The sequence below is a fragment of the Oryctolagus cuniculus genome, chromosome 1 (genome assembly GCF_051225735.1).
Source record: "Oryctolagus cuniculus isolate XC-2025 breed Fujian yellow rabbit chromosome 1, ASM5122573v1, whole genome shotgun sequence".
NCBI classification, from domain to species: Eukaryota; Metazoa; Chordata; class Mammalia; order Lagomorpha; family Leporidae; genus Oryctolagus; species Oryctolagus cuniculus.
In genome coordinates this window covers 236,975,887-236,996,921 of record NC_142867.1, presented here as the reverse complement: position 1 = coordinate 236,996,921, position 21,035 = coordinate 236,975,887, and the positions used below count along the sequence as shown (strand labels likewise).

At 73.7% G+C, this 21,035-nt stretch overlaps 1 protein-coding gene across 3 annotated transcripts; it reads left to right on the top strand.

Annotated features, from left to right (window-relative positions):
* Positions 1–776: 776 nt before the first annotated feature.
* GPSM1 (G protein signaling modulator 1) lies at positions 777–20,984 on the top strand. Of its 3 annotated transcripts, none has more exons than XM_089322577.1 (14): positions 777–961; positions 6,906–7,127; positions 7,492–7,627; positions 8,164–8,306; positions 8,630–8,753; positions 8,843–8,958; positions 9,281–9,436; positions 9,984–10,092; positions 10,679–10,802; positions 14,697–14,767; positions 15,102–15,260; positions 18,290–18,408; positions 18,940–19,148; positions 19,993–20,984. In XM_089322577.1, the coding sequence occupies exons 2-14, from the start codon at positions 6,907–6,909 to the stop codon at positions 20,007–20,009; spliced, it is 1,704 nt and encodes a 567-aa protein (XP_089178703.1). In that variant the 5' UTR covers positions 777–961; position 6,906; the 3' UTR covers positions 20,010–20,984. The 3 variants fall into 3 exon arrangements, with proteins under 3 accessions (XP_089178703.1, XP_069915249.2, XP_069915262.1); XM_070059148.2 differs by having other exon boundaries at positions 794–961; positions 18,279–18,408; XM_070059161.2 differs by lacking the exon at positions 777–961 and adding an exon at positions 1,470–1,681 and having other exon boundaries at positions 18,279–18,408.
* The last annotated feature ends 51 nt before the right edge of the window (positions 20,985–21,035 follow it).

Below are 21,035 nucleotides of genomic sequence, written 5' to 3'. Positions count from 1 at the left end.
CAGTGGGCCTGGCCCACCCCACGGGGACCGTCTGTGAGTCCCTGGATGAAGGGGCAGGGCGAGCACCCCAGCGCGGGCACCGGGACCCCAGTGGCTCCGGGCCGGCAGCACAGAAGGTCCCCACAGTGATGTTCCTGTGGGCCAGGGCCCGCAGCGCTGGGGGCAGGGCAGCCTCCGAGCCACCTGGGCCTGGCCCTGAGCCTGAGCCGCGGCTGCCGGAGGCCACTGGGGCTCTCGCGGTCTCTGAGAAGCCTGGGACCACAGGTGCCCGGCGAGGACCCAGCTGCAGGGCCACGCACCCCTCTCCCCTCTGCCACGGGGCGTCACTCAGGGGCCCCCTTGTCATCGGTCCGGCGCCGACACAGGGGGCCGCGGTGGGGTGGGCCCGTCTGGGCCTCCTGGCGTTGGCAGCACCTGGAGACGGAGGCTCAACTCGGGCCTGGCACAGGCGGGCCCAGGGCAGCCCCTGCCTTGCGACGGTGCCAATTCAGGGCACCCCGAGGAGGCGTCCGGCCAGCGCAGAGCAGGAGCCAGTGGGTGCCCAGCCAGCGGCACCGCCCACCCCGCCACGTCCCAGCCAAGGCCGGGAGCTGGGCCCGGGCCGGCCCCTGCGGTCTGGGGGAGGGCGCCCGGGGGGGCACAGATGGTTTCCATTCCCCACTGCCTCTTCCTCTATGGAAACAAACCAGCCCCACCAGACCTTGTTTGTCTCTGTTTTCGGTGCCATTCTCCCCGGCCCGAAGCCGCCGAGCCCTGGGACGTGGGACGGTCTGGCCGGGGTGGCCTTGGCACTTTCCCGACCCTGGGGCGGCCGTCTGGGGCGGGGCTGGGCGCAGGGAGGAGCTGCCAGGAACGCAGCCCGCTGGGCTCCCGGGCAGTCAGCCTGTCTCCACGCCCAGCCTGGGGAGTCTCGGGCCACAGCAGGACCGACAGGGACTGGGCACCGGCGCACGGAGAGCAGGTGAGACCTGAGCGTGCTGGCTGTCCCGGGGCCAGCATGGGGGAGGGGGAGGCCCTAAAGGCGTCCAGAGCTGCGGGTGGGCATGCAGCCTCAGCACCCAGGCCAGGCTCCCGGGGCTCCCCGGGGAATCTCCGGCAGAGGGGGCAACACGGCTGGGCAGTGCCACCTGTACCCTTTCCCAAGCCGGAGGCCTCCCTGGAGGAAGGGGCTTCCCATTCAGGGGACTTAGAGGCTCCCTGGTGGGAGCTGGGGAGGGGTGGGTGTAGCCCCTCCCCCACGCCATTCCCACCGCTGGGGACCAGGAGCGCCAAGGTGGAGGGGGACACCTGCCCAGCCAAGGCACGGAGGCCTCCAGCAGCCCCCACCGACGCGGCCCGGCAGGCTGGGAGTGGGGGCAGTCGGAGGAGGGGGCGGGGCTGCCACTGGGGCCCCCTCCCCTGCCCTCGACCCCGCCCCGCAGCGCGCCTCCCCCCAGCTTCCCGCCTCGGGCCGCGGCGGCGGCGGGCGCCCCCTCCCCGCGCGGGCGGCGGTGACATCACGGCCACGCGGGAGGGGCGCGGGCCCCGCGCGCATCACTTCCTCGGCGCCTGCCGCGGGCGCGGACGCTCGGACGGGGCGCGGGCGCGGCTCCGCTCTCGCGCGCCCCCGACCCATGGCGGCCCCGGCCCCGCCCGCCGCCGACGAGCTCCCGGGCCCGGCCGCCCGGCGCCCCTACTCCAGGTGGGCCGGGGCCGGGGCTGCCGGGCGGCGGGAGGCGGCCGCTCGGAACAAAGGCGGCGGCGGGCGCGCAACGTGGCCGGGGACGCGCGGGGAGCCGGGTGGGGGCGGCGGCTCCGCCCGAGGGAGCCGGGCCCCGTGCCGGGGACGGGGACAAGGCGGCGGCCGCAGCGCGTCCTCGGGGCCCTGTGGCCGGCGGGCACGGGGTGGGGGCGGGGGCTGCCGGGGGCCTTTCTCCGCCGGGGCTCAGGGGTGACCTGGGCGGCTCCGGACCGCGGGCCAGGTGGGTGTGTGCTCGCCCGGAAAGCCACTGCCCCCGGTGCCTCGCAGGTGACCCCAGCAGTCTGGGCTGTGTGCTGGGGGCCGGGCCGGCCGCAGAGGATGACCGCGGCCTGCCCGGGGCTGCAAGCCTTCCTGGCGAGGGTGCCCCCCAGAGTGGTCCCGAGCTGGGCCTGGAGCCAGCAGGGTGGGCCTGGGTGCTGGGCTTCAGGGGGGCAGGCCTGGCTGCTGGCGGGGGGCCAGACAGGCCCAGGCGACACCACTGTCCTGGTCCCCTTTGGCCGTCTCCGGAGCCTGGTGGTCTCCAGAGAGAGGCCTGGCTTCCCAGGACTTGGCACTCCAGCCATGTGGTGTGCTGGCCACAGACGTCTGCTGGGCTCCCCCAGCCGGAGACAGCAGGCCCTGCTGCCCACCCTGGGCCTGCTCCGCGGGGCTGGGCAGAGACGGAGCCCCTTTGTGTGGTCTGGGGATCCAGCCGGGCCCCCGTGGGGGGAGGGGCGGAGGCTGGCTCTGCCGGCACCTGGTGCAGCAGGCCTGCCCCCGCCCCCACCGTGGGAATCCAGTGTTTCCCACGGCTCGTCCATGGTCCATGGTCCACCTGAGAGCCGGGCTGGGAGCTGAGGGCCCCGCAGGCGGGGGCTCTGTCAGTACTCAGGCTTGACCTGGGGGCCAGGGGGACGCGCCGGACGGGACCCTGGCCTTGGGAGCTGGCCCCGAGCAGGGACAGCACTGGGAGGGGGCCCTGGGACCCTCCCAGCTGAGACCCACGTGGAACCTGAAGGGCAGAGCCGGGCCAGGGGCCGTGGGGGCCCTGGGGGAGTTTGGGCCCTGGACCCACAGCGGGGTCTGGGCAGCCAGTTCCCGGCCGGGACTGGCTTTGGGGGTCCTGAGCCGGTGGGGGCCGGGGCGGTGAGGTTTGAGGAGAAAGAGGATGTCTGGGAAGCCCACCTGCCCCGGCGGCTCCTGGGTAGGGGGGTGGGTTCCCGCTGGTCTCTGTGCTGCCCCCCCCCCAATGCCATCGTCCTGCCCAGAGAGCAGAGTTCGGTCTCACAGGCGGGGGCCGGAGGGACCCTTGTGCCACACGGCCCGGGAGTCAGGCATGTGCCTGTGAGCGGACCCTGGGAGGGGGCGGAGGAGCCCCTGGGCCCGCCTCAGAGGTGCACCCCAAGCGGCGGGCACTGGCGCCCTCAGGTGTGGGGCAGGAGGCTCCCGTGGCCACGTGCCGGGCCGCCCCCACCCTCTTGTGGTCCCCCGCCCAGGTGCGTCCCCAGGCACGGTGACCTGGCCACCCCTGCCTCACTGCCCTGAAGCTGGAGTGACCCCCGCGTCCCCCTGGTCTCCGCCACCCCTGGCCCTGTCCTGCCCCTGCCTTCTCCCTGCCCCGGCCACGGGAGGCGGGTCTGTGACTTTGTTCTCTCTGGGGCTGGCTGGACGGGGCCCGGGGGAGTTGGAGCCAGTGGTGAGCAGGGCTCTCCTGGGTGCCTGCCCTGGGGCCAGAGTGGAGGTGACAGCTGGGTGAGGGTGCGGATTCGGCTGTTAGCAGGGGTGGGAGCTGGGGCTGGATTGGGAGCCAGGAGTCTGGGGGGCCAGGCAGTCGGGGTCCGGAGGCCAGACAGGGCAGCGGCCGGGGCTGGGGCTGGAGAACAGGTGGGTGCGGCCCAGGCATGGCTTCTCCCTGCCTGGAGAGGTGCGGGCAAGACGTGGTGGCCACAGCAGCGGGGCTGGCCACCAGGGAGCCGCTCACCGCTTTGCTGCCCGGGACACGGGCAGAAGCACCTGTCTCCTGCCGCCACAGTCTGCCTCCTCCGGGACCTAGGCTGGAGCGGGGCCAGGCCAGGCAGTCCCAGGGCACCCGAGGCAGGCTGCAGGGGAGGGGAGGGCGAGGGCTGTCTGTCCATGAAGCCGTGTGTGTCCGGCAAAGGCGCCCCCACCCCCGCAGGGGGCCCGAGCCCTCCGTGCCGGACCCCAATCCTAGAGGCCACGGGCACCCTGGGCCGTCCTGCAGGGCGGGGTCCCCAGTGCCCAGACAACCAGCTGGGGGACTGACAGCCTGCAAAGCTGGTAGACCTAGGCAGGTGGCGTGGGGCACAGGTTCCGGAATCTTCTCCGCCAATGGGTGCAGATCCTAGGAGGATCTGGGGTTCAGCGTCTCAGTGGCCAGGCCCCGGCCAAGCTGTCCTGGGGGTGGACACGTGGGCTGGCCTCACTGAGCGCCCCAGGACAGGGAGGGGAGCGTCCGGGGCCGTGCTTGGGTTGCTGTCTGAGCAGAGCCCCCGCCCCCATTCTCCAGCTCCTGCTCACCCCAGGACGCCACCCCCCCCCCCCCCCGTGCACACCTCCAACCAGGGCCGATGGCTGCGCAGTGGCGTCCCCAGGGTGGGGTTGGCGCTGTAGGGGAGGGGTGGTAGAGGAGGCCCCTAGGGGAGGCTCCGATTCCGCACCGGTGACTCGCCCGAGGGGCTGTGCACTGGGCGCCCTGCCTGCCTGCTCACGGCTGGGCGCTGCACCTGCCCCAGCAGCCCGGGGTTGGGGTCACACTCAGCTGAGGGGTGTCTGGGCCCTGGCAGGTGGGAGGACGGGCGCTGGGAGTCTCCTCCCAAGCCCCCCACTCCCAGCCTGTGTGTCCCGCCCCCTGGGGAGACCCCGGGCCCTGGAGCTCACCGCAGACATCAGGCGAGGCACGGCGCGCACGGGGCGCACGGGGCGGCTCGGCCTGGACTCCGTGTTCCGTGTCTGTGGAGGCTGCCCCGTGCCGTGTGCTGGGAGCTGGTGCCACAGAGGCCACAGCAGGACAAGCCGGGCTGGGGTCCCCAGGGGGCCGGTGAGACCCTGGGGGCCTTGAGATAGCAGTGGAGGGGCCGGGCCAGCACCGCCCAGCCCTGGGAGGGCGCTCCTGGAGACCGGGCCAGGCGGGACAGGCTCAGAAGCCGCCCGGCACCGGCTGCGGGCAGACCCCCGGGGTCCCGCACGGCCTGGGCTTGTGCAGGGGGAGAGCGGTGGCCGGGAGGTCCGGGTCCCCCCGCCCTGCCCAGCCCAGCCCCCGGGAGGCTGGATCAGGATTACGGCCTGGCCGCCCGCCCAGCCCGGCTGCTGACGGTGCTGATCCAGCTCCTGATCCCTCACGCCCCACGGCCCAGGCCAGAGGCCCTGGCTGCCCCAGAACCACGGTGGCCGAGCGCTCAGCCCCCCACCCGGGAGGCGGGGGGGCGCAGGGGCCCATGGCCACGGTCCGCAGGGAGGCCTCCGCCCTGGAGGCCCAGCCCGTGGCCCTGAGCCCGGCAGAGAAGGCCGTGTGCAAGGTGGTGTATGGGGCCCCCCGCCCCCGCCCGCTGCTGCTGCCCGTGGGCCTGGAGCTATGGCTGTACGTGCAGAAGATGCGAAACCTGCACAGGACCAGGTGCGGCGCTGGGCTGGGGGGCTGCAGGGCCGGGGCGGGGTCCGCTGCCGTCCTGGGAACCCTGCAGGGGGCAGGACACCCTGCCTGGTTCCCCTCCAGGGGGTCCCCACGGCGGTCAGCTCCTGGCCCAGCTTCGGGCAGGCGTGTTGGTGACCGCCAGTGCACCCCCTTGGACGTCCAGGCGGCCGATGCCACAGCTCTGGGTGGGGAGGGGTGCGGGGTGGGGGCTGGGCAGGGACCAAGCAGGCCAGCCGCAGGAGTGGGCTCTCGTGTGGCTGCTCTCGTGGTTTGCGTGGGCGTGGCAGCCGGAAGCCCTCCCCGGGGAGCGTGGCGAGGAGCCAGGCAGGTCGTGGGTGGCCTGAGGGCCTGGCCTCTGCTGGACTAGGGGCAGGGGTTGGTGGATTCTGAGCTCTGCCCGGGCGGTCACCAGGGCCGCCTGTGTCACCGTGCATACCCTGAGCCGTGACTGTGCGGGCGCTGTGCCCCGACTGCCCGGGAGGGGGCGACTCCCCGTGACAGGCAGGTGGGAGCCACCCGGGCTGCCGGCGGGGCTCGGCATAGGCCGTTTGGAGCAGGCCTCTCCTCCATGTGCCCGCCATCCCGAGGACCCAGGCCGCCCCCTGTCCTGGAGAGCCTCGTGGGGTCGGGGACACCCCCTGAGCACCAGGCCCCCGGTCAGGAAGGGTGGCGGGGCAGGGGCCGGCCCTGGTTCCTGGGGGAGGAGGGACAGAACAGAGCTCAGAGTGCAGGGGGCTGTGGTGGGCTGGGAGCCGGGGGGGCTCCCCAGCAGGAGGCCCTGAGCCTGGGGGTGCAGGGGGCTGGGGCCGCCGGCCCTTCCACGTCCAGGTGACCCCAGTACCCTGCAAACGTGGACATGGCCGCGTGGGGAGTGGGTTGAAGTGTGGGGCCCTGAGAAACCGCCCCGAGTAAGAGAGGAAGCCCCTCTTCTCGTGCCCCCACTGTCACTCGGTGGCCACACCCCCTCGCTGTGGGGCAGGGGGCGGGGCTCTGGTGGGGACGCTGGGCAGCACCCTGCGTTTCCTGCAAACTCCGACCGCGTCCAGAGCGCTGGAGAGAAGGCAGGAGTGAGGGGCCAGCTGCCGCCTGCCGGTCACGGGGCTGGGGGCCGGGCCGTGTGCCTCCGCGGAGCGCCTGTGGGGCCAGGGCAGCCTCACTGCCCGCTGCCCTGATGGCCGTGTCCCGAGGGCGCAGTCAGCAGGCGCTGGAGACCCCGCCGGGGTAGGGGGCTTTGCAGGGCCCGAGAGCGAGGGCTTCTGTGGCCCAGCCTGCCGCGGGCGCGCAGCCCTTCCCGGCCGGCCGCAGCGAGCCGCCTCAGCTCTGCGGGGCGGGGGTCCCGGTGGGGACCGGCTGACCCCTGGTGCAGCCTCGCCTCTGCCCGGAAGTGACCTCCAGGCCCCAGCCCCTCCCGGTTGGTGTCGCAGTGGGCGACGGGCGGGGCCTGTCACCGCTGTGGCCCAGCAGGACGGCGGGTGGTCCCTGGTCCCCGGTGTCCCGGGGTGGTCCCTCACCCGCCCCTCTGCCCTTGCCCAGGATGGAGGCCTCGTGCCTGGAGCTGGCCCTGGAAGGGGAGCGCCTGTGCAAGGCCGGGGACTTCCGGGCCGGCGTGGCCTTCTTTGAGGCGGCCGTGCAGGTGGGCACCGAGGACCTCAAGACGCTGAGTGCCATCTACAGCCAGCTGGGCAACGCCTACTTCTACCTGAGGGAGTTCGCCCGGGCGCTGGAGTACCACAAGCACGACCTGCTGCTGGCCCGGTGAGTGCCGGCACGCCGCGCCGCGCCCACCCCGCACACGAGCTGGCGGCCGGCTCCCGGAGTTCCCTGTGTGTGCCTCTGTGTGCCCTGCAGCGCCCCCCAGAGGCCGTGCGCACGCCTGGCCTGGGGCTCTGCCTCCCTCCCCGGAGCCCCTAGCCCCTGGGCCTCCTCCCGCAGCCCCTTGCCGGGCCCTGCAGGGGCGCCCCCCCGCCCCTCCTCCTCCAGGCCCTGAAGCCGCCCTGGCCTCCCGGACGGGAGCCTTGTGTGCCCGTCGGTACCTCGGTACGGGGCTGGGTGTGTTCCCGGTGGGCACGCGGCAGCTGTCTCCCCTGCAGCCCAGCCCCTCACTGCTCCCTGCTCCCAGGACCATCGGCGACCGCATGGGCGAGGCCAAGGCCAGCGGGAACCTGGGCAACACACTCAAGGTGTTGGGCCGCTTCGACGAGGCCATCGTGTGCTGCCAGCGGCACCTGGCCATCGCCCAGGAGCAGGGGGACAAGGTCGGTGTCGGCCCCGCCGCCCCTGCCTGTGGCCTGGGTCGGGGGTGGGCAGTCAGGGACGAGTGGCCTGGGGGAGCAGCAGCCCCTGGACACACAGGGCACCCCGGCTCCTGCCGGCGCTGCCGGGCCAGGCCCCGCCCCTCCCACGCTCCGCTGACTGCCCTGGAATCCGGATGACCGCAGTCACTGCCCGCAGGGCCCAGGAGGTGGCGCCGTCCCACTCAAGTTCTTGGGTCTCCGCCAGCAGCCTGGCCCTGCCCGGCTGGGGACATCCGGGGCCTGCAGCGGGGGACGGGGGCTCTGGGAGGAAGCCAGGCAAACGTGCAGGGGGCGGGCCATGGGCCCCGCTGTGCTGCCTGCTGTCCTGTGCCGACCTCCCTCGCTCCCTGAGGCCCAAGGGCAGCGGATCCCACGGGCATCAGAGGAAGATGCCCCCGGGCCCTGGCAGAGGAGGGGGCGTGGCCAGGGCACTGCAGGGCGGAGCTTCCCAGGTGGCCCCCCCAGGTCCTGCCCACACACTGTCCTGCTGCCCGCAGGTCGGGGAGGCCAGGGCTCTGTACAACATGGGCAACGTGTACCACGCCAAGGGCAAGCAGCTGTCCTGGAACGCCGCCCAGGACCCGGGGCACCTGCCGCCCGCCGTCCGCGAGACACTGCGCAGGGCCTCCGAGTTCTACGAGTGAGTGCAGCGGCCGGGCCCCGGACCCCGTTCAGACAGCCCAGCCCCGGGAGCCCCCATCATTCAGACAGCCCACCCCCGGGAGCCCCATCATTCAGACGGCCCACCCCCGGGAGCCCCATCATTCAGACGGCCTACCCTCGGGAGTCCCCCAGCTGTGATGTTCAGACGGCCCACCCCCGGGAGCCCCCCAGCTGTGATGTTCAGACGGCCCACCCCCGGGAGCCCCCTGCCCCCGACTCGGCGCCTGCTGCCTGGGGTGCAGGGGCCGCGCCCCCCGTCCCGGTGCCGGGAGGACGCGCTGAGGTGGACTTGGCCCCCAGGAGGAACCTGAGCCTGGTGAAAGAGCTGGGTGACCGCGCGGCCCAGGGCCGGGCCTACGGCAACCTGGGCAACACCCAGTACTTGCTGGGGAACTTCGCGGAGGCCACGGCCTTCCACAAGGAGGTGAGCGGGCGGGGGCCGCCGGACACGGGGGCGCGGGGCCGGGCCCCAGGCGCGCTCAGTGAGGCCCTGGGCCCTGGTCTGTCCCGCAGCGCCTGGCCATCGCCAAGGAGTTTGGGGACAAGGCGGCCGAGCGGAGGGCCTACAGCAACCTGGGCAACGCCCACATCTTCCTGGGGCGCTTCGACGTGGCCGCCGAGTACTACAAGTAGGCAGGCCCGGGGGGGGCCCTGGGTGCCCCCACCCGGCCCAGACGTGGCCGCCGAGTACCACAAGTAGGCAGGCCCGGGGGGGGGCCCTGGGTGCCCCCACCCGGCCCAGACGTGGCCGCCGAGTACCACAAGTAGGCAGGCCCGGGGGGGGCCCTGGGTGCCCCCACCCGGCCCAGCCTGAGTGGCGGCTGGGCGGGGCCAGGAGCCGTGCCTGCGGTGGTGGGCGGAGCCTGGTGGGACCCACGCAGCTGGGGGCCACGGGCGGGTGTCTGCCGGTGGCTCACGGCCCCTCCCCCGCCGCCCCCGGGGCTGACCCAGGAAGACGCTGCAGCTGTCGCGGCAGCTGCGGGACCAGGCGGTGGAGGCGCAGGCCTGCTACAGCCTCGGCAACACCTACACGCTGCTTCAGGACTACGAGCGCGCCGCCGAGTACCACCTGCGGCACCTGCTCATCGCCCAGGAGCTGGCCGACAGGTGCGTGGGCGGGGCACAGGGCTAGGCGTCGGGCCAGCAGGTGGCAGCGTCCCCCTCCCCCCACCATCCAGGGCCCCCGCCCATCGTGTCTCCTGCCCCCCAGGTCTGGGGGGGCTGGAGTGGCCGGACAAGGGGCTCAGGGCTGGGCAGTGGCGAGGCCCTTCTGAGAGGCGTAGGTGGGGCTGGGGTTTTCTCGGGGTGCAGTGGCGAGAGTGGGGGGCCCGGCAGCCGTGTGAGTGTCCTGGTTGCCGCTGGGCTGTAGGTAGGCTTACAGATGGGCCCTGGAGGGTGGGGCCCCGGCGGCCACCAGGGGGCGAGCCAGGCCCGCCCTGCCCAGGCCCTGGAGGCAGAAGTGGCCGCGGGGCAGGCACAGATTTCCAGCATGGACGCCTGCCGTGGGAGAGGAGAGCCGGGCGGTCACTGCAGCCCGGGGCGCGGCCTCCCATGGTCCCCGGGCGCCCCGGGCACGAGGGCTCCTCTGTCCCAGGTCCCACGCGCTGCCCCCCACAGCACGGCTGGGCCCTGACTCAGTTCCCCTCTCCGGCAGGGTGGGGGAGGGCCGGGCGTGCTGGAGCCTGGGGAACGCCTACGTGTCCATGGGGAGCCCGGCACAGGCCTTGACCTTCGCCAAGAAGCACCTGCAGATCTCCCAGGAGGTGAGCGGGCGCCCGCCCAGACCTGCAGGCCCCGTGCCCCTGGGCTGCCCTCCCGCCCTCTGCCGCTCGTCCGCTGCAGTGGTGGCAGGGGGAGGGGCGGGCGAGGGGCCTGTTCCACCCCTGGTGTTGGTGTCCCTTGTGGGGAGACCCACCCCCCAGGGAGCTGGGCCATGAAGCCCTGCCATCCCCAAGGGTCTTCCCTGGACCCCTGAGCTGGACGCTGTCCCAGGAGGCGGGGTCTCCTCCCTGGAGCAGGTGCACGGGGCCCTCCTGTGGTCAGGCAGGACATGGCACCGCTTGTGTGGCCCCTTTGGGGGTGGCCTGGGAGGGTCCTGTGCAGCCTCGCAGCACCAGGCTCTTGCCCGGTGCCGGGTGAGCAGAGGGACTGCCAGGAGGCGGTGCAGCCGCGCTCCTGGGTGCGACCGGGGGCTGGGAGGACACAGGGACACCTCGCTGGGGTCAGCCAGCAGCCAGGCCGCCCGGTGTGTCTGGTGTGTCCGGGGCAGCGTGCTGGCGGCTCCCTGTCTTCTCAGCAGCCCCCGGGGAGCCCCCACCCCCCGCCAACCCAGCCCCCCTGTCGCCGCAGATCGGGGACCGCAACGGTGAGCTCACCGCCCGCATGAACGTGGCGCAGCTGCAGCTGGCCCTGGGCCGCCTGGGCAGCCCGGCGGCCGCGGAGAAGCCCGACCTGGCCGGCTACGAGGCCCAGGGTGAGTGCCCGGCGCGGGGCTGGGGGCCCGTTCTCGGGGCGGTCACGGCACCCAGGCAAGCAGGGCCCCCGGGAGCAGGTGCAGGAGCCGCCCACAGACGGGACAGCGGCACTGCCCAGGGAGGGGGGCTGCGTTTGGCCGTGTCAGCCTCTGTGGGGCAGAGCGGGGCCTGCCCTGCCGTCCAAGTGTGGGGCACAGGGGCCCCGTCCCTGCAGGCGAGGCAGGGCTGCGGAGGAGGGAGTTGGGGCCCCTCCTCGTTGTCTCGGGGACGGCGCGGGGCTGTGGCCAGCCTGAGCCCCTCACCCCCCCACTGCCCCGTCCTGGGTGGTCCCACGGGGCTGGTGGCAGGGAGGAGATGGCTGCTCCCTGCCATCCCCCCCCGCAGCCACTCCTGGGGGTCCGCTCGCCCCCACCCTCCTGGAGCAGCCGTCCGGGGGGCCGGCGGAGGGGGCAGCGGGGGGGCAGCGGGGGGGGGCCGGCCTGCAGGGAGCTGTGTTCCTGTGCTTGGGGCGCTCATGGGTGAGGCCGGGGGGGCCAGGCCGCTATAATGACCCCATTCACGGGCCCTGGCCGTGCCGTGCAGGTCAGCGGTGCGCGTCAGGGACAGGCCGTTCTCCGAAAAGCAAACAGATTAATAGGTGGGAGGGGGAGCGGGGGGCGCCGAGTCGAGCCGGCACCCCGGGGCGGCCGCAGGTGGGTGAGGGGCGGCCTGGCGGGGAGCCACCCACGGGGCCCCGGCCCTGCCTGGCTGTGTTCCCGGCTTGGCCGCCCACCCCAGCCTCCAGGGCCCCCGGAAGGCGTGCGCGCTGGCTGGCCTGCCGGGCGTGGCACAGGGTCCTGGCTTCTCGCCGCGGTCCGTCCTGGGCACCGGGGAAAGACGGGGCTTCTGGGTGCCACCCTGGCCGGGGCGGTGCGGGGGCTGGGAGACAGACGGGTCTCAGGGTGGCCCGGGACGCACAACTGGCGTCGCCATCAGGGTGGCTCCCTCTGCCAAGAGCTCTTGGTGTCCGCAGCGTCTACCGGACGGTGTCTGGAGAGGCTCCCCAGGCACTGCCCACCTCTGGACGGGGGAGGGGACGCCGTGGGTGAACTGCGGGGACAAGGCAGCCTCTGTTGTCCCCGCCCCGGCCCCTGTGCCCTGCCCAGTGAGCTGGACGCCTCCCCGCCACAGCCCCCGGAAGCCACCTCCCCGCAGGGCAGCCAGTGGCCAGGCTGCGGTGGACGGGCGCTGGGGGAGCGGAGGCGGCGTGGGGGCCCGGCTGGGGAGAGACTGTGGCAGGCAGGCCTGGGCAGGCCTGGGAGAGACCCCCACTCAGGTGAGCAGGGCCTCCGTGGCCAGGCCGATTCCGGAGAGGGCGGGGGTAACACTGGCCCTGAGGGCTGCCGGTGGGTGGCCCTGCCCGCCGACCCCTGCCCCAGAAGCTGTGGGGCCGCCTGACCTGGCAGCGTGGTTGGGTCGTGGGGCCGGACCAGCTCCTGGGAGGGAGGGCGTACGCCCAGCCGTGACGGGGGCTCCTGGCCCGGGACGGAGGGGGCGGGAGGGGCTTCATTCTGGGGGAAGGAGGTGGTGTGAGAAGGGAGGCTTGGCCAGTGGTGGGCGTGGCCTGGCAGTGGGCGTGGCCTGCTGGGAAGTGGGTGTGGCTAGACCTGAGTGGACCGGTGTCCAGGACTCAGGAGTCTTCCATTGATAAAAACATGGGGGCTTGGGTGCCGCAGGACAGAGCCCCTGCTGCCGGTCAGTCTGTGCTGACCCCGCCGCGGGTCCCTCCCCAGCGCCCAGAGGGCCCCAGATTGGGGGGCCCCTCCCCGCCGGCCTCTGGGTGCGGCTGACAGCTCCCAGCCTCACCCAGGACCACAGCGGCAGGGGCGCCTGAGTGGTGTGGCAGGGCTGGGGGGAGCGAGCCCGGAGCCCCGGATCTGCTTTGGTCCCTTCAAGCCGCCTGCAAAGGCCTGGTCCTGGAGGCCGCGGTCCCAGGTCGGGGTCTGGGGAGGGCACCCACCTGCACCCTCGCCTCCTAACACCCGTCTCTGCAGGGCCGGGCTGGGCGGTCAGCACACACGGCCCCCACGGGGCAGCGGGGGAGGGGGCGGAGCCAGGGAGGGGCAGGAGGCCAGGCACACGGTGCTGGGCTGCCACCGGCCCGAGCGACAGGGGATGCATGTAGCCGTGTGCCTGCTCGGCCGTAGGGGCCGGCCCCGGAGCCAGACGGCAGCTGGGTCGCAGCGGGGCACCTCGGCCCGTGCCAGGCCTGGCTGGGGGGTCAGGGGCCCGAGGCAGCCGGGGGCGGTAGGGACCGGGCCGGGGAAGCAGGTGGAGCCCCCGGGAGGGCGCAGCCACTGTGTGGTGAGTGAAAGGCTGGGTGCACACCCGCTCCCGGGGCTTGCGTCAAGTTGGGGGGGGGGCCCATGTGTCCATGGCCTGGCCCTGCCCCCAACTCCTGACCCAGGCCAGGGTGGGCAGCAGACGGACAGAAAACAGCACCGCCAAGCCCGCCCCCGTCCGTGTCTCCCGTCTGTGCCAGCCTTCGAGGGGTTCAGGCTGTGTGGCCTGAGGCCTGCGTGCGGCACCAGCCGGGCCCCAGGGACCCCACGTGGAGGGCCGGGCAGAGGGCTGTGCTGGGTGCTGGCCTGCTCAGCCCCCATGGCTGCGGAGGGCAGGGCGCGGGCAGGGGCCTCCCCAGGGCGGGGCAGGAGCCGGCACCCTCCCCATTCCCAAGGCTGGGGGCTGGGGCGCTGGGCCCCCAGAGTCCTGTCCTCTCCCCCCCACACCACTTAAACTGGTGATGGGGCCAGGGCACCCCCCGCTGGTCCTCACCCTGCCGGTCCCCGGGTGGAGGTTGGGGGCCGCCCAGCGAGGCCCCCGCCTGCCGTTCTTCCATGGGCCCGGTTGTCGGCCCCAGCAGACCCGTGCACGGCGTCCTGCCCCCACCACTGCTGTCACACACCCCGTCCTGTCCCCCCCCCCCCCGCTGTTGGCCCACACATGGCGTCCTGTTCCCCAGACCTGGGGGCCGTGGGCCGGAAGACGCGGAGCGGGCACAGCACTGCAGGCCTCGCCCTGGGCTCAGGGGCTCTGGGCGGCTCCTGCCCCGGCCGCACACCGAGCCTCCCCTCGCTGGGGGTCTTACCTATGACCCCGAGAGGCCGGGGAGGGAGGGTGTGCGCCCGTGCCCGCCCACTGCGGGCCTCCAGCCAGCGGCTCAGTGGTGTGAGCCGAGCTGTGTGGGGCAGCGGCCAGGGCACTCCTCCTGAGGGCTGCTGGGAAGCACCGGGTAGAGCCGGCACGACCCCAGCCCTGTGGCCCAGTCTGAGGGGGGAGGCCCGACCCCAGCCCTGTGGCCCAGTCTGAGGGGGGAGGCCCGACCCCAGCCCTGTGGCCCAGTCTGAGGGGGGAGGCACAGAGTCCCGGGTGTGGCGTTGGGTCCAAGTTTATGCATTCGGGAGCAGCAAGGCAGGACCCCCGCGTGTGCTTTGATGCCAGCGCCCCCACCGCCTGGCCCCGAGGGGCAGACAGACGTCCAGGGGAAGGCCCTCCGCGGCCCGGGCTGCCCAGAGCAGGCTGGGAGTAGGCTGTGGGTTCCCAGGGCAGAGCACCGAGGAGGGAGAGGGAGTGCTTCGTGGAAGTGCTGGGCGGGGGCGGGGGGTGCTCTGGGTGAGCCCGGGACCCAGCGGAGCTGGACTCTCCCGGGACAGGAGCCAGCGCCCCGCCCGCTGGCTGCACCGGCTCAGCCCGTCCTGACGCCCTCCGGCTTGTCAGGTGCCGGCGGTGCAGCCGGGGCCGTGCACAGCCCACCCTGCGTCCACCTGCACGTGGGGGCCCTGCGGCCAGAACGCGCGTCCCTGGGACTGACCGCCAGGCGCGAGCCCTGGCCAACCAGCTCTGCTGCCTTCTAGGAGCCAGACCCAAGAGGACACAGAGGCTGAGCGCCGAGACCTGGGACCTGCTGCGGCTGCCCCCGGAGCGGGTGAGGCCGGCACACGGGCCATGGGTTCCCTGGGCCGGGCTGTGGTGTTTGCCGAGCTGCCCCCCCCCTTGCCCGTCCATGTCACCTTCCATGCTGCCTGGACAGGCCCATCTGTCCCTGGCCACCCTCAAGGCTGCCACAGATGAGCCCTGTGTGCCCCCCCACGTGGCAGCCCTGTGCCCCCCCCACTGCACGCTGTGCCCCAAAAGGCAGAGGCGCCGGTGGGGCCCCCGTAGCCTCTGCTCTCGGGAACCTGCCCGCCTGCCCCTTCGGCTCTGGGGTGGGGGCCGTTGGCTGGGAATCGCCCCCACCCACACCCAGCCTCCCCTCCCAGGAGCAGAATGGAGACAGCCACCACGCAGGGGACTGGCGGGGGCCGGGCAGGGACTCCCTCCCCCTGCCCGTGAGGAGCCGGAAGTACCAGGAGGGGCCCCGGGAGGGCAGCCACTCCCCACTGGACAGCGCCGACGTCCGGGTGCAGGTGCCCCGCACGGTAGGTGCCCCCCAGCCAGCAGACCTCGGCCAGGCCCGACTCTGCGCCCGTTTCTGTTTGATTCGTTTTACTCGAAAGGCAGAGTAAGAAAGAGGTGGTGGAGAGGGGGACAGAGCCCAGGGGACCCAGCCGAGGCAGACGTGGCCGATCCAACCCGAGACAGAGGCAGACGGAGTCCCTTCCCAGGTGGCTGCAACAGCCGTGTCTGGGCCGGGCTGCAGCCAGGAGCCGGGAGCTCCATCCGGGCCTCCCACGTGGATGCAGGCCCGAGGCCTCGGGCGGCTTCTGCTCTCCCAGAGGCACGTGCAGGCTCAGAAGCGGAGCAGCCGGGACTCAAACCCGCGCTGGCGTCGCAAGCGGCGCTCCCCCTGCCAGGCCACAGCGTCCATCCTTGTCCAGCAGCGGCAGCCAGGGGCCTTGCCTGTCCCTGCCCGGCCTGCGTGTCCCCGAAAGGACCTGGTGGTGCCGTCCACGGTGGTGCCCCTGTCTTGGCAGCCCCCTGGGAGGCCCTGCCCTGCGGGGAGCCGAGGTGAACAGGTGGGGGCTCCGGGCAGTGATACTGACCAGAGCCTGGACGTGGCTGGCACAGTCCCTTGGCGAGAGGTGTCCGGGTGGGAAACCCCCTCCCCACACACGTACGAGCCCACCGCCGCTGGCTGGGGGCTGCCATGATGTGGGGGAGGGGCTCCCTGTTCCTTGGCGGGCTGGGGGCAGGACGGCCGGGGCCAGGGCCTCTGTGGCGGCTCCAGAGGTTGGGGGGTGGACAGCGGCAGAGGCCCAGACCCAGACGGCCACACACCCGGCTCCTGCTGGCCGGCCCGGCCTTGAAAGGAAGCCAGGGCCTGGCGCTAGGGGGGGAGAGGTCCCCCCTCCGTGCCCCACGTGGCCGCCCACAGGCCTCCAGACGGGAGCGCTCCTGCTCGCGGGGGCTCATCTCGGTGTTTACGGAGCAGGCGTGTGTGTGCGTGTGTGAGAGAGGGAGGGAGAGAGCGCGAGCGCACGGGGGAGGGAGGCGGGCGGGCGCTGGGAGGGCTGCGCCCTCGCCCTGGGTCCTATTTAAGCGTGGGGCTGCCCCTGTGCTCCGGGCGGCAGCGCTGGGCACCTTGGCGTCCTGCCCGGCCTCCACGTGGCCCGTCGCCCGGCGTAGCTCCTGGCTGTGCTGAGGAGAGCCCTGCGGTCCAGCGTGAGTGTGGGGGTCCCCGGGGGCCCGGACCAGGGAGCCGACACTGAGCAGGGGGGATCCCGAGACGTCGGGCCAGCGGGGAGCCAGGCTTTGGGGCGGAGAGGTCAGGACACGCGGGCCCCCGGGGTCCAGAGCCTCCTCCATGCCGGGGCGAGGCCGAGGTTCTCAGGCCCAGGACCCCACACGAGCCAGCGTCTGCCCTGGATGAGAGGCCCCACTCGGGGCGGGGGGCTTGGGGGGGCTGCGGGCTGCAGACCCCGGGGGGAGCTCTGTTGCGTGTTGGGGGCTGCGGTCGGCCGTTTTGCCACCGTCGGGTGACGGGCTGGGTCCGCGGGGCGCACCCGTCAGGTGCACCCCTGGGCCCAGGGGAGGCCGAATCCCATCTGGGAGAGCCCGGCCTGGACCAGGCCTGGGGCCTGCTTGGGCTGTGTGACGTGGCTCGCAGGACGTCCCACAGGGGCAGTGTCCCTGTGGCTTTCGTCTTGCACTGCTTGGCCTACCTGCTCTGGGCTGGGAGGAGCCAAATGGCTACAATGCCCAGGGCTGGGCCAAGCTGAAGCCAGGAGCCAGGAGCTCCGTCCGGGTCTCCCACATGGGTGCAGGGGCCCAGGCATGGGGGCCGTCTCCTGCTGCTTTCCCAGGCCATCAGCTGGGAGCCGGATCAGAAGTGGAGCAGCCGGGACTCAAACCAGCGCTCCTATGAGATGCTGGCGTCACAGGCAGCGGCCTGGGTCTTGCCTGGGCCAGGAGGGCACCCGAGGGTCAGCCCTGCCCAGGGTGTGTGCTCTCTGAGTGCCTGCTGTCCACTGTGAGCCCTGGGGCAGCCGCCGAGGGGTGGGCAGGGCTGTTGCTGGAGCTGGGTGGCCCTCCGTGGGGACACAGGGACATAGGGAAGGGCTGGCCAGAGAGCGGCCAGGCCAGAGCATGCTGGGACTCCCTGCAGGGGAGCTGCCCCGGGGCACAGGCTCCGCCCAGAGCAGGCCCTGAGCTGCCACTCCCCTCAGCAGGTGCACAGGGAGGGGCTGGGGCTCCACACCCCACCCCACAGGCTGCGGCCCCACCTCCCTGGCCTTGGTGGTGTGGCCTGATCCGTCGGTGTGTCTGGGCACCCAGCCACAGGCTGGTAGACACTGGCACATGTGCAGTGCTGGGTGCCAGCCCCATGCCAGGGGCTTCCTGGGGGTGGGGGGCACTGGACCAGGGCAAAGCCTTCCGGGCTGAGGCCAGAGCAGGGCGAGTCCAGCATGGGGGCCCGGGCCAGGGCCGGCAGCGTCTGCGGACAATGACCGGGACGGGGGGTGGCGGCGGGCGGCACGTGAGGGGCCTGAGATGTGTGCGGCCGGGCACAGCCCCCAGCCCTGCCCCGGTGTGTCGCGGTGTGTCGCGGGCGGGCCGGCCCCAGCCCTGCCCTGGTGTGTCGCGGTGTGTCGCGGGCGGGCACAGCCCCAGCCCTGCCCCGGTGTGTCGCGGTGTGTCGCGGGCGGGCACAGCCCCAGCCCTGCCCCGGTGTGTCGCGGTGTGTCGCGGGCGGGCACAGCCCCAGCCCGGCCCCGGTGTGTCGCGGTGTGTCGCGGGCGGGCACAGCCCCAGCCCTGCCCCGGTGTGTCGCGGTGTGTCGCGGGCGGGCACAGCCCCAGCCCTGCCCCGGTGTGTCGCGGTGTGTCGCGGGCGGGCCGGGCACAGCCCCCAGCCCTGCCCCGGTGTGTCGCGGGCGGGCACAGCCCCAGGCCTGCCCCGGTGTGTCGCGGTGTGTCGCGGTGTGTCGCGGGCGGGCGGGCCGGGCTGGCGGGTGGGCCGGGGCCCCGTGGCGGCGGCGCTGAGCCCGGGCCGTGCAGTGCCTCCCCAGGGCGCCCTCCGCGGACGACGAGTGCCTCTTCGACCTGCTCAGCAAGTTCCAGGGCAGCCGCATGGACGACCAGCGCTGCCCGCTGCAGGAGGCCGCGGCCGGCCCGGAGCAGCGAGGCGGTGAGCGCGTCCCGGCCCCGCCCTGCGCTTGGGGGGGGGGGGCTCGGGGGCAGCCGCATCCCCGAGGGGTGGGGCGGGCCAGCTGCAAAGTGCCCCCCGTCACCGCACAACCCCCCCGTGCCCCCCGTCACCGTGCGCCCCCCCGTGCCCCCCGTCACCTCGTCACTGTGCGCCCCCACCCTCCCCGTGTCCCCGTCACCTCGTCACCGCGCCCCCCCATGCTCCCCGTGCCCCCCGTCACCGTGCGCCCCCCCGTGCCCCCTGTCACCTCGTCACCACGCCCCCACCCTCCCCGTGTCCCCGTCACCGCGCGCCCCCCCGTGCCCCCCGTCACCGCGCGCCCCCACCCCCTCCCCGCTCGTGCCCGGAGCTGCACCCTGAAGCGTGTAATTACCCCGCCCTCCGGAACTCGGCGTGTGGGAGGCCGAGCTGTCTCCTGTCACCTCCTGGAAGCCCCGGAGGCGGGCGCTGAGCGCGGCAGGGCAGCCAGCCGGGAGCAGCCGGGCCGGGCTCACCCCGCGTTCCCCGCAGCCCAGCCCGCCATGACGGCCTCCCCCCAGACCGAGGAGTTCTTCGACCTCATCGCCAGCTCGCAGAGCCGCAGGCTGGACGACCAGCGGGCCAGCGTGGGCAGCCTGCCGGGGCTGCGCGTCACCCACAACAACGTGGGCCACCTGCGGGCCGACGGGGACGCCCAGGAGCCCGGGGACGAGTTCTTCAGCATGCTCATCAAGTGCCAGGTGCGCCCGGCGGCTCTCGCGGCGGCTCGGCCGGCGGTGCCGGGCGCCGGGCGGCCACCGGCCGTGCGCTGGGTCTGTCCTGGGCCCTCGTGCAGGGCTTGGAGCTCGGGTCCCCGGGGCCTGAAAGCCACCCTCCGCCTTCCACACCTGGGCGGGGGCCTGCAGTGAGGCTGTGGACAGCGCCCGTGCACAGCCAGGGTGGAGGCCGTCCGGGGGCGGGGCAGTGGCTGTGGCCCCCGCAGTGCAGGAGCGAGCGAGGCGGGGGTGGGCGGGTGATGCCCCCTCCCGAGGTGACGCAGGAGGGGACGGGGGTCTGGAGGCTGGCGGGGGGGGGGTGCTGAGAGCCTGCGGGTTTCCAGACCCGACCTTCCTACCCACAGAGGACAGGAAACCACAGGCGTGGGCGAGGCGTCCGAACGGCCACCTCGAACACAGCCCCTCCTGAGAGGCCCAGAGTGCCCGCCCACCTGCACGCACGCGCTGGCAGCCGCTCCCGAGCCCCCCGCCCACCCACATGCACGCGCCAGGGGCTCTGCCGACTCCCCTCCCTTCTGCTCCGGGCCCTGCGGAGGACCCGGGGGCCCTGGCTGGACGCTGAGGTCAGCGGGTCTGAGGAGCAGGCCCTGGAGCTGCCCAGTGGCCATCTGCAGCCCCGCGGGCATCGTGGCGCCCCCTCGGTGGGCGGGAGCTCAGGACCTGGGGGGACAGCCACCAGGAGACTGTGCCCAAGTCAGGGCTCGCAGCCGGTTTCCCAGGTGGGCGTGGGAGGCCTGCAGTGGCCAGGCCAGTCCCTCGGGAGCCAGCCCTGCCACTGACCGCTGGGCCCCGGGGCGTGTCCACACAGTCCTCCAGGATCGATGACCAGCGCTGCCCGCCGCCCGACGTGCTGCCTCGAGGCCCGACCATGCCGGACGAGGACTTCTTCAGCCTCATCCAGAGGGTGCAGGCCAAGCGGATGGACGAGCAGCGGGTGGACCTGGCCGGGAGCCCAGAGCAGGAGGCGGGCGGGCCCCCCGAGCCCCGGCCGCAGTGCCAGCCGGGCACCGGCTAAGGCCTTGTGCCCATGGCCAGGCCCACGCGGCCCCCAGTCCTGGATGCCTCGGGGGCTGACGGGCATCCACCGTGACCACGGCCCCCCCGGAAGCCAAACCCTCCTGCGGCCATGGCTGGACGCTGGGCGCACAGCCCCTGCGCACCCCCCTCCCCGGGCAGCAGCCCCTCCGCATGCCGGCCCCCGACCCCGGTGCTGTCCAGCCCCCCACGCCCTCTCCCTGGGCACGGCCCCGCCCTGCCAGATGTGAAGCCCGGCTGCCCCCAGCCCCGACAGCGTCCCTGAGTGTTCTCGGGGGGCTGAGAGGACGCCCCTGCCCCACACCCTCCTCCCCCCCACTCCCAGCCCAGCGCAGGCGAGCCGCGGCCATCACGTGAGCCAGGCCTTGTCCTAGGACGCTGGCTGCCAGCCAGGTCTGTGCTAAGGGGGCGTGATGGGGACCAGGCTCTGCGGCCATCACTTAGGCTGTCAGTGACCACCAGGGACTTCAGCTCACCCCCCCACACTGGGGGAGATGACGTCACTGCCTTCTCCCCGTGGGGAGGGCTCTGGCCCCACATGCCCACGTCAGCCCCCGGGGTCGTGAGCTCCGCGCCCCGGGGCTCAGGCCTGGCCCCCACCACGCAGCACAGCCGGCCCTCGGGCGGGGGCGGGCGCAGGGGCGGCTGCGCACACTTGAATGTACCTGCGTGTCCACTGCTGTGTCTGCGTGTTGTCGGGCTCTTTCCAACCCAAGAGGTACGTTTCTGTTTTTCCTGGAAAATAAAGTCTGCCAACGAGTGCCATCCCCTGGGCGCAGTGCCGGGACTGAGCCCCTGGGCCGGGGACCTCACCCT

Coding starts and splice junctions, on each gene's coding strand:
- GPSM1 (XM_070059161.2), top strand. CDS start 1,614: ATGGCGGCCCCGGCCCCGCCCGCCGCCGACGAGCTCCCGGGCCCGGCC. Junction 7,128..7,491: donor CACGACCTGCTGCTGGCCCG/GTGAGTGCCGGC, acceptor CCCTGCTCCCAG/GACCATCGGCGACCGCATGG. Junction 10,093..10,678: donor ACCTGCAGATCTCCCAGGAG/GTGAGCGGGCGC, acceptor CTGTCGCCGCAG/ATCGGGGACCGCAACGGTGA.